The sequence below is a fragment of the Cydia amplana genome, chromosome 14 (genome assembly GCF_948474715.1).
Source record: "Cydia amplana chromosome 14, ilCydAmpl1.1, whole genome shotgun sequence".
NCBI classification, from domain to species: domain Eukaryota; kingdom Metazoa; phylum Arthropoda; class Insecta; order Lepidoptera; family Tortricidae; genus Cydia; species Cydia amplana.
The window spans coordinates 7,066,857-7,079,547 of record NC_086082.1 but is presented as its reverse complement, the minus strand read 5'-3'; the positions used below and the strand labels follow the sequence as shown (position 1 = coordinate 7,079,547).

Below are 12,691 nucleotides of genomic sequence, written 5' to 3'. Positions count from 1 at the left end.
AAAGTTCAAGGTCGTCCATAATTTAACTCGAGTCGATTTTGTAAACTTTTTCACATTCTCACGTTAAATTCATTAATTTTTAAACACCTCACAACAAACAGATTATGTGCTTTAACTGTTTAAACTCTTGTTTCATTATTTAGAATGAAAAAAAGCCAAAATTGCATTCCCGCACATAATTTAAAATTGACTAAGGTCTGTTTAGAAACACGTGACAACATCAACATGGCGCGCGGGATGCGCGCGCAAGGTCAACCGGGCTCGGAGCGCCGCACCGATTTTGCCTCTTCCCTCATAGAAAATCTTCCGTTTCACGTGCGGACCCACAGTGAAACTTCTCTTTCGCTCTTATTGAATTTCCTATTGATCGAATGTACTAAATCTTTTTCCATAGGAGCGCAATCCAAAGCGCTCCGCTTCGCGCGTTACCTTTGATTTCTATGAAATTATAGGAGTACGCCGTGTAGGTAGTGGTGAGCTGTCTATAAACTTATAATGAATAAAAGTTATTATTTAATTGGTATTGAGTTTTTTACGATCGATCTTAAATAGTAATATATTAAATAGGTACCATAATTTCATTTTGATTATATATGGGAGTGCACCGCACAAGCGCACCTTAAGGCGGGCCGCGCCTGATTTGGACGGGTATCGCCGTGAGCGACTGGCTTAGAGCCCAACGCCACTGGAGGGCTTAGTCACTGTTTCTTTAGTATATGACAATTATTTTCAGTTTATAATTTATATAAAGTAATGTGACTACATAAAAAATACAAATCAAACATTTTTAAAACGTAATTTAATATGTTCCTTAGTTTAATTACATTTTTTTATGGGCTTGGGAGCTATCTATAATTTGTTCACGAATACCGGGAAAGCCAAATCACCCCTCCTCTTTTCCACACCTCTTTCTCAGTCATCGAATCTACGATTTTCGTGCTGAAACGAAAGTTTTAAAGGCGTAATTTTTCAACAGTATACAAATAGCAAATGTCTAAACGGAAAAAGTATTTGCACATTCATTTGTCCGCCAGTGCACACAGCCACGACAATACGTCCCATCTGTGCGAGTAAGCGGAGATCATACCGAATTGTATCAACATTATCAACGGTGGCAATAAATATAATAACAATAATATTTTTTATTGTTACGCACAATAGCCGGGGTTTGTCAGCCGCCCGCCGTAATGAAGATGTAATGGGGCCGCGGACTAATCCTTCCATGAAGGGGTGACCAGGCCTGAAAGGATGTCACGCGAATATGACAGATATTTTGACAGTAATGCAACGGATTCGATACTGACGCTGGCGTGAGCTTTAAATTAGCTCTTTTGATTTTTAAGTTGCTATGTATGCGAAAATTAAGATCGAAAAATCCGAAATACCGAATACAACGCCAAAATGTTTACTTGTACAATTCGTAAACGTGAAAAATGTAACCACTAATTTCATTTAAAAATAAACAAACGAGTTAATTAATGTTTCATATCCACAATAATAAAATACACTCAACTTTTTATAACAAACATAGTTTGTTTGTTAAAATAAAATAGGAACGCTGTAAATTGAATAATCACAAATCGGTCCGCGCATACTCAATGTCCCGTCGAACAAACATTACAAACAAATTATTCGGGCCCAACGCTTCGCGGCGAAAAATCAACAAAACCGCATAAAACATGCACATCCAATTCCCCTTTGTCAGTTCCGATCCAACCTAAACTATGCCAAATACATTTTGTTTAATTCAAAAGGTAAAAATTTGAATATTATCCTTCATAATTAGAAAGAACCAATATAGATTCACTCTCATTCTAATTATTTGCACGGAGAGTCTAATATAGCTTGATCTATATTTATGATTTAATGGGACTTGAACGTCAATTTCGCATCAATTTTGACAGTTGTCCCCAGTGAAAATAATTATTTATCGATCCATTAATTCATTACTTGATTGACGGATTTGGAGTCGCATTGTTACAAACGAGTTTGCCTCATCTCATATTCATCACCGATATGAGCGAGTTGTTTTCTTTTCTCTTTTGGCTTCTGAATAAATATGATCTGCTAAAATTAATATTTCAATGATTTTTTGAATGAATTAATTGGGCATAATACAGAAAAGGAGCAAAAGGTATCTCTGCAACGTCGTTTTAAGACCTGTGAGAAAAATATCCGCGTGAATCTTGAGTGATAATTGAATACGGAGAAGTTTTAATAACAAGCGAGACTGCACACAAAAAGAGATGCATTTCAAGAGATTTCGTGACAACTATTTGAAAAAACTCGCCAATCAAGTTTTCATTTTAAAGTATGAATACGCTGACATCTTTCTTTGTCAATTTTGCCGTTACTTCGACTGTTTTCGTTAAAAAAGCGAAGATTTCTAAAAAAAGTTGTTGACGGGGGTCACGCCTAAACCAAAATTAGGGTTTATTCGTACGCAACCTTTTATTGCACTTTGACACGGGATGTTCTCAGAATACCCGGAGATTTTTTTATTATTTGAAGATTTTATTGAGATATCGGAATTTGGGAAACGGTGGTTAGATAATGTTACCATGTGTCTGATTGAACAATAGCACCCCTTTAAGTTTACTTAGACATGTGAATTTATTGAATTTCGTAATCCTTTTAAATGTACCCATATAGGTTTATCGCGGAGAAGGGTGATTCGATCAGTGCTAATAAAGTAATAATAAATCTACTTACTGATTATAAAGAATACTTTTTTATATACCACATTGGTGGCAAACAAGCATACGGGCCGCCTGATGGATTTTAGAGGATTTTTAAGAACCTATCAGGTAGTTATTACTGGTTTTAAAAATAAACAACGCATGTCATTATTGTCTCTACCAAAACTATGGGCATTTAAGTCAGCTGCTGTAAATGGAATATTATGATTTTTTTGTCAAATCCCAATATATAAATAAAATTTCGCAAATTAGTTTTGATCAGATTTAATACGATTTCCAACGCTTTACTGAAGCGCTTTGCATTAACTTGAAATACAAATTACAAGGCAAGTTACAACTTAAATACGTTTATGTCCCTAACACCGCTTGTGTACGAAGTAGGCAAGTCACATCAAAGGGCCCTTATGCAGCGGCTCGGAAGCGCCGCGGTCAGCGTTTGCGCGTAATGATGCCGCAATTGGCATTCTTACCCTGCGTCACGTACGAGATCAAACTGCAAGATGGTGGAAAACCATGTAAGAAATGTCCATAGAGCAAAATAGCAGACGTCGATTTGGTTACACTTGTTACGAAAGCTGCTTTGACAATGATAATGTTAAATTGCGAGAAAATAGTAAAACTTGTTGTTTATAAAAATGTATTTCCAATATATAACCTGTTTGGAAGAAGATAGTCAACTCTTAGTAGAAAAAATAGTAAAGTACTTCATCGGCTCTCAAGATAAAGCAACTATCCTAATTTTTTAATCCAGTTTAAATGTCGACATACCTAAATGCGGATAGTTCCTGAATCACAACTACAATACTTTTAAATAGAATTGCTATAAATACCTATGATAATTTTACCACACAACTACTGTTTAATCTGATATTGGCTACCACAAAAGGCAAACTATCAAAACAAGAATAAATCCTTGGAACTTAAGCACCGGAACTAAACGTCTGCAGCACAATAGAGGTTTGGCCGTAACCTGAGCGCGGGCGCACCGTATCTATTCACAAACATTTTGTATTCGAATCACGCATTCTTATTAAACGTGGCACTGAGGTCGGCAAAAATCATGTGTAAACGGAGGTCAGCCTTAAAATGGATCAACCATAGCACAGAGGACAATATGCTATGATAAAAGGCAGCTATCTGTCTCGCATTTCTGACATTCGATGCGCGCATCGCGTCCGAAACGTCCGGTGTATTCACAATTTAATTGCGAATTGGTCGATTTCACTTATAAGGCACAAAAGCTCCTTGAATGACCAAGTCGCCTGATATTTGTCTTTGGCAAATCAGTTTGTAGTGGTGTCGTAGCGTAGGTCTGGTTTTTAAATAATCTTGAGACAAATATCGCAAAACAATGCCGAGGCTAATAATCTATTTAAACCGCATTTTAGGGACATTTGATATGAATCATAAGTAAACTAAAACGGTCGAGGCTTTAAATACAGATTGTACTGTAAGTAAATGTTCGATTTGTTGTCCTAAGAAATTTATGTTTAATATGGTCATTAAACGAATGCGAGATTGTTGCAAAAGCGCAAAAATTGTTCGTAATTCAATACTTTCATAAGTTCATTGAGACACAGTTGAATTGATTTCCGTTTCCTCGCAGATACACGCCACGCCCAGTGCGAATCCAAAGTGCACTCGCACGAGTAGGTACTTCGTACAGTATTTAACTGAAATAAAACTACTTAAGTCTAAACTAATAAGAACTATTTTCGGATGACCAAAGTTATTTTGTTCATGGTATTGATTCTCATAGATAACAGCTCACTGTGCGTCGGATCCGATTCTTCTTTAATAAGTGTGTGGATTCTCTCAATAGTAAAATCTCAATAAAGACTTACTGGAGCAAAATAAGTTAAGTTCATATATGATACATGTCCCCAACCAGGCGGCAGTGTGAGTAAAACGTCAACAACCTCATAACTTCATACTCATCGGTACCCATAAACCATCAAGAAACAAGAGCTTGTTTTCAAAATATGACACCTAAAAACAGCATAAAAAAGACACCAAAAAACTGAACTACTTCAAACATCAATAAAATCAACATTTTATTGCATCCGTGCTCAACGTTTCGGTAACGCTGCAGTTTGTACCCGTAATTTATGAACGAGCCGCTCGTTTTTTGAGACTTCAATTTCACACTCGACTCGTACAGAAACAAGTGGCCTATCGTCACTGAGGACGATATATTAGGCTTAATGAAATGTCCCTAGCATACCTTGTCATCACTGGAATGAAACTTACCTCCCATGCATATCTTGTATCCAGAGGTTCTGATTCCGTCGTCCACTTGCCAATGAAAGGTCCGTACTTCGTCCCGCTTGGAATATTAACTCTAGCAAATACTCCGCCATTCTTTATCACCAGTTCTATCGGTAAATTCAACTCACTGTCAACACTATCATAATTTTTCGCACCTTTCTCTTTTTCTCTCGAGTATTTGGAGTCGTACCTCGGTAGTTCCAAATTACCCGGTAGATATCCACGTCCAAATTCTGAGAAGTTTGGCGATAGATAGGTGTCTGATAAGCGACAGTCGAGCGTGCTATAATAGTCTTTAAGATCTATGCCGGGAGGCATAGTTTCTTGTTTGATATGAACTAAGGTGGGCGGAGATTCGGATGTCGCAGAGTCAGTCGGACTCGGCGGTGGGCTGCCTGACTCCTGGCTGTCGCCTGCTGCGGACAAAACAAACAACATTTTATTACACCGCTTTATCAATTGTCAACAACCAGAACCTAACATGTCGCCGACACAATGACGCGAGTCCTCAGAATGTAATTAGAAGAACTATAGTTCGTTTTTTTTAGCATTAGAAAAAAGGTAAACAATCTTGATGTGTCTTGTAATTGAAAAACATTTTTTAAAAATAAGTCACGGCAAATATGTAACAATTATGAATCTAATACGATTATTTATATTCTTCTGCTTTCATAAGTATAAGTTACTGATTTTAAAAAGCGTTTTTCAATTAAAAGACATGTCAAGATCGCTTACCTTCTTTCTAATGCTAAAAAAACTAATTATAGGTAAGCGCATAAAGTACTCTAAAGTCTGCTTTTAAGATATTAAACGCTTTTGTAGAGTATTTTGACCAATTCGTTTGCGTTACCACTAACGCTTTAGAATTTTCATCCCAGAATCAAATTAAAAAGATAGACTCTAGATCTGAGACATTACAAATTAGGAATTCATACATATAGTTAGTTCCTACGTGTATAAACATTGCAAATGTATTAGCACTTGCTCATTTTTTAAACCCAAGACAGATAAAAAATATTGAAGACGTGCAAGATGGTGATCTCATTATGTGCGTTTCCGCCCTCGACAAAGAGTTTCCGCTCGTCTTCTATATCTCGGAGCATCCCTCCGAGATGCAAGTCCTCAATACTTATATTTTAGCGGCATAGCAACAGCCAAGCGCGAGTTACACTTTGAACAGTTGGCTCCATAAACATCTGCGTTATACAACGCAGTACCTTGTCCTTGTGCCTATCACTGAATAAAATTGAGTTTACTTTGGAAGGAAGGTACCTCATAAAACCTACGTGAGGTAAATTAGCAGGTTAATATCAATTAATAGTAAGGAAAAATTGTATTGATTCCTTTTTTGGTGCTAGTTTTGTAACTTATGGCGTAATGTATTCAACTAACCATATAGGTATGCAGAGGAAAAGTTGTTATTAAATTTAAATTATCATGTAAAATCATATTTTTTAGTGGTAAAACCGTACAGGTAATCATATTTTTATCCGGAAAACAGAAAATAACAAGGTACCTCTGTTTTCCTTATAACTTTTTTTAAATAAGTTTAGTCACGATATTACAAAAAAATCAATAAATAGTAACAAAAAGAACAAATATGAATTAATAATTTACGGAAACCTAACATCCGTACGCGTGTCATCAATAAAACACATCCCCTTTGCAAATAGCTGAAAGAGACACTCTATAAATCATTAGAACCCCCTATTACTACTAATATACTTGTTAGAACAACCCCTATCTCGTCCATTTGTCTTCCTCAGCACGTGGCGGTGAAAAAAGTGGAATTATACGCTCGATAAAGGCGTAATACAATGCGATTACAGACGCAATGATAACTGTTTAGCATCACAAAGGTGCATCCTACAATGCCCAGGATGTGTGAACACGTCTTAAAGAATCCCTTTATTTGGACTCGTTTGGCGAGCTGACAACACCTGTCTGATGTAGGAAGTAGGTAAGCTTTATCAGTTATAATATACCTACCTATTAAAGGTTAAACAGTATTTATCGAAACTATTAAATACCTATTAAAATGAACTTGTTATTGCTCCGTTTCGTAAAAGCAAAGTCACGCTATTTTTTAAGCTTTGGTCTATGAATAGGTATTCGGATTTCGACAACCTGATAACGATAAAAGTTAATATCCACATGACTTAGTACCTAATTATCTAAACATGCATAACGCTTAAACTTGAGATAGATACCAGGCCTAGGGTTTGCACGGCGGATCCGAAATGTATGGGAATATCCGCGGATCCGGATCCAGATCCGGATAATTTCATACATTTCGGATTTGGATTGCAAACCCTAACCAGGCCACTTAGTACGACCTGCGTTGTCGCGCGGAACTCAATTACCTACTTAAAGTTGCGCTTGATATATGCTAATGCTAAGCGATCAGTGCTAACTGGTAGCTTTAAATATAATAATTAATTAGCAACACTGCAAATAGTCAAACAAAGCCGCCACGTTAATTTAAAATAGTTTAGCATTGACTAGACACTGTTTTGGGATATGACGAGTAAAACAAAAGTGAGTGGCGTACTGCATATAACTATATCGCAATTAAATCGCAACAGTATAGCAACTGTCACCGTAAAAAGTCGCCATGGGCAATAATAGCTCTTAAGATTCAAATTAACCGTGGCGAGGCCCGCTCAGGGCTGCGTGAGCGGACAATGCAGACGAGTCGCCGTTAAAGTCTCCGGTTTCCGCAGAAACTGCCCAGATTCAAAATAAGAACATCCATGCACTGCGGACGGAGTGGAGTGGCAAATATACTTATATAAATTTTTCGTTTTTAAGTCTAAACATAACCCGGAAATAATAGAAAAGTGAGTAAACCGTTTCAATATACATATTTATACGCACTCAATTTAAAATGTATTAAAACGAGTAACCTAGCCGTATACCAATTATCTTCAAATGGTTTTAGTACAAATGTACTTAATGTAGGTGCCTAGTTAAATTGTGACGTTAAATCTAAAAGTTGGCTGGTGAGTGATCTGAGAGATGAAATAGACATTTTTACCCCCTTATTCATAAACCTCAATTAGCTAATAATCGTTTGTCCTTACTTGTCAATGTGACTTATGTATTTGTAAGAAAGGGATAAAATATAATTTAACCAAATCAGGCCCGTAAAGTTTTATGAATAAGGGCGTAAGTAGTGATACCAATTAGTAAGTTTTATAAAGATATCCTACTCCATATCACACAGGCGATGTGGCTGAAATTGATACATTTGACGTGACATTTGTACAGTGAGCATCAAAAGTAGCGGAATGTAGTTACATTTGACGCGTAATTTCATCTTTATGATAATCATCGCTAGCTTAGGTATGCTAACCCAGATGCCAATCCAGAAATCCATACATTTTAATAATTATATCAACGTTACTACAAAAGTACACGTTTAGAAAATTAATGTTTAAAAAAGTATTGAGTTTCAAAGATCATGTCACATCCGTGTCCGTGGACCCCCGGGCATGCTAATTTGGCGAGTTCGTCACACAGACTGACAATAAGAGTTTACTGTCACTCGCTGTGGCTCGGCTTATGCTGTATCGTAAAACGCTCGCCAGCCAACCTCGGCAATTAAACAAACCGCCAAAACCCCTTACGATCACAGCACTAAAGATGCAAATGGCTTGTCAAGTCAGTTATACAGTGGAAAATGAAGCGTTAAGCAGGCGTGCAAAGTGCATGCCTCATCGGACATACGTGGAGTGACTAAATAGATGGATTCAAAGGCGAGACAATAGGTCGGGTTAGCGTTCGAGGAAAGCCGCACTTTCTACCGCAACCAAGATGTCTAAAGGACAGGAAACTGTTAAATTATTCAATGAAGAAACGTACTGGATAACCGACACACCTACTGATACTATGTACCTACTAGTTATAGGACGAAACCCAGCGATCAATCAGTCGATAGAGTCGATTCAGCATTTAAAAATAGCACCCATTTTGAAAACAAAAATACGCTCGTTATAAGTATAAGTTAAAACCTAATAAAAACAATCCAATTAATCATATAGATTATTTTGAAGAATTATCATACATTCTAATACATATGTTATATGACATGATAACCTATAATTAAAGAGTCGATTCAGCATTAAAAGATAGCCCCCACTTTGTAAAAAAAATACGCTCGTTATAAGTATAAGTTTAACCTAATAAAAACAATCAAATTAATCATATAGATTATTTTGAAGAATTATCATACATTCTAATTCATATGTTATGTGACATGATAACCTATAATTAAAACCCAGTAAAATGTGACTCTATAGGATAGGCGATGGATATGTTCAAACACAAATAAGTTTTTGGCAATAATTTAATTTTTGGTACAAGCTTTTATCGCTGACTGTACTTTTCTTACGACAGACAACTAATACTCATCGAGACAATTCTAAAACCCCTAACACATTTAGGTTGCGTTGTTTCATCACAGAGTTCCTATGGCCACCTCCTGTCTCCATCATCAGATCAGTTCGACAGTACCATATTATTGTATTGTCATCAGAGCTGCATACAGCTGCCAATTTTCATGACGATACGATCCTTGGAAGATGGTTAAATTAGTTACCTTAGATTCCATTACATATAGTTAGTTACACCCTGTACGACCTGTAGGTCGACCTAATAAAAGCTTGTTAAAAAGTTGTTATCCGTCGCGTCGGAACGCACACTGTCGCATTTTCATTATTATACCGATTTCTATTAGGTACATGGATAGTGTTGTATATTTATTTATTTTAGTTGAGCAATTGGTACTAATGGATCTCCTTTAAATATATAGGTATGTATGTATATTTATAATCATAGAGATTTAAACTTTGGAACTAAATAAAATAATTTGGCTGCCAATACTATACACCTGTATTAGATTAAATATAACGTATTTCACGGGTCTTGTAAAAAAATGGATGATATAAATTTTAAATACTGAAATAAAAAAACATGTTTTAACCTAAAAAAATTATAGGTAGGTATACGCAATTATTTACTAACATCCCCTCAAAAACATCCCTAAACGTCCGTTATCGTTTTCGCACTTCCATATAACAAACTAACAATAGGCTCTCTTAAATATTGTAGAAATGCCGGCGCCCGCCAAAAGCTAGCACCTCTGAAACCACACCAACCAAACAGCCAAATAAATATCATAGTACCAAAAACCAATTTAAAAAATTTGAGTCACAAGCCGTTTTCGCACGCACTTGACAGAACCACAGATAACACTTGAGATAGCAAAAAATCTGAGATGTTCATAGATTAGGGTTATTTGTTTTTGCTTAAGTTCGGTAAAGCTGCATATTTTGTGTATAATATTGGTTCCGAGTGTGTTAATTGTTTCAGTGATTTAACCTTATTAAGCCTAGTAATCTATTATGTATGTAACTATTTTATGCGGCTTTGTCGTCTCGTAGTTTTATTGAACATATATTTTAAAAGGTTTATAACCTAAGTAATTTTGGAATAGAAAATTATTACAGGAATTTCAGAAATAAACATAATATAGGTAATAAAAAAGTTAAAAAGATTAGGCAAAAGAGTGTTAGTGATTGTTAGGGCTAAGCTTTGTTATGTAGAAAAAGTGGCCAAGTGCGAGTCGGACTCGCCCATGAAGGGTTCCGTATTTAGGCGATTTATGACGTATAAAAAAAAACTACTTACTAGATCTCGTTCAAACCAATTTTCGGTGGAAGTTTGCATGGTAATGTACATCATATATTTTTTTTAGTTTTATCATTCTCTTATTTTAGAAGTTACAGGGGGGGGGACACACATTTTACCACTTTGGAAGTGTCTCTCGCGCAAACTATTCAGTTTAGAAAAAAATGATATTAGAAACCTCAATATCATTTTTGAAGACCTATCCATAGATACCCCACACGTATGGGTTTAATGAAAAAAAAAATTTTGAGTTTCAGTTCGAAATATGGGGAACCCCAAAAATTTATTGTTTTTTGTTCTATTTTTGTGTGAAAATCTTAATGCGGTTCACAGAATACATCTACTCACCAAGTTTCAACAGTATAGTTCTTATAGTTTCGGAGAAAAGTGGCTGTGACATACGGACGGACAGACAGACGGACAGACGGACAGACGGACAGACAGACAGACAGACAGACATGACGAATCTATAAGGGTTCCGTTTTTTGCCATTTGGCTACGGAACCCTAAAAATGGTTATACCTACTAAGATTTTATATTTCAATACCTACTTTCTAATTTTGTCAGAATTGAAATATAAAACTAAATTAATTTGCAAACTGTACTAAATTAATATGTAAGGTTTACAGGATCATTATTCTTCTGAATTTCACTTAATATTATTAAATCTAATAAGAATTATCTGATGCGATTATATTACTGGACATTGCAGCAATGAAAATAATTGGAACGCATTAATTATGTCGCATACCTCTTTAACTGTATGAATTAACTTTATAATACACATGCCTTACGGACTGCGTAGTGTGTATGCCGATAAACTTTAATTAACACTTACATAAACAGCTTAATTAGGTAACAAACGTTACATTTGATGATAATATTACTGCGTGCTTATATATATGAAACAACTCACCAGACATCTTCATTTTACACAGCCACTGTTAACATTTGCGTTGCTCAGCTTTCATTATAGTCCAAATTAACCCTTTCACTTTTTCAGGAACGCTTCAATAACGACTTTAGGTATAATTAAAATCATGTTCTTTAAATGTCCAATATATATGCGGTTTTAAAATAAACTTTGATATGAAACCAGGATTAATAATTTATTAGAAAATTATTTAATTAAAACCAAAACAAATAATTATTATTTTTCAATCAAGTCGACAATGTTTACCACCGCACTAACTGTATAAATCCCGTTGCAAAAACAAAAGACGTTAGAAGACACGTTAGAATATTTCCAAATTTAAAATCGTTTAGGTAGGGATGTGCGCGTGTTCGGATACTGGACGCGGTGACAGCCGACATGTGCGGCCGGTACGGCGAGTGGTACAAGAGTAACGCGAGAGGAAGCGAGAGCCAGCTCATCCCTAGAATCCCGAATCACATACCCTCTCCCGGGCCGCCCCGCGCCCCTACCCCTCTGTGTCTTTGTGTTACACCCCTCTCTTTCACGCAAGCGTTTCGAGCTCTAAGCAAGGTTGCTGGCTGAAAATGTTTTGGCTTTTCAATAGATAATGCTTACGGGCAGTATCTAATCTATAGTATTTTGACTATTGAAAAGGATCAAGATAAAAATATATACTTTTTCTTTTCCGTTTACAAGCAGTTTAAATATTAAATATCGAACTATTACGTAATATCTTACGCAAAAATTCCTAGTCCCGCAGAAAGTGCATATACGATTTGTGTTTTGATTTACCTACCTATGCTAAAGTGTTTCCGTGTCCACTTTTTACAAAGCGAATTTCTCAGAACCCATTGTTCAGGGTTACCTCCGAGTAGAGACCGTCAATCATTTTATTTGTTATTGTTAGGTAATACTTTATTGACTTATTATTCCAACGTCATCGGTTTTTGAACAGTGAACTTGTAGAGTTGTCGATTGCAAAAACAATGAGCAAAGTTCGGATCAACTTTCAAGTTGACTCGAAACTGGCAGTTATAACAACACTATTACACAGTACTTAACAACAGTTTAAACAAACACCCTCAGCTTTCAGAACTACTGTATTAATAAATATCTC

General features: G+C 36.0%; 1 protein-coding gene across 4 annotated transcripts in view; it reads right to left on the bottom strand.

The window, feature by feature from the left end:
- The window catches only part of LOC134654018 (histone-lysine N-methyltransferase PRDM16-like), a 137,563-nt gene that overhangs the window by 37,313 nt on the left and 87,559 nt on the right, over nucleotides 1–12,691 (bottom strand). For 3 of the 4 annotated variants that reach the window (XM_063509401.1, XM_063509402.1, XM_063509405.1), the window contains one exon: nucleotides 4,950–5,383. In XM_063509401.1, coding sequence (XP_063365471.1) covers nucleotides 4,950–5,383 — 434 coding nt within the window. Of the gene's footprint in view, nucleotides 1–4,949; nucleotides 5,384–11,574; nucleotides 11,684–12,691 lie in introns of those variants that run through there. The other variant, XM_063509404.1, reaches the window with a different exon arrangement.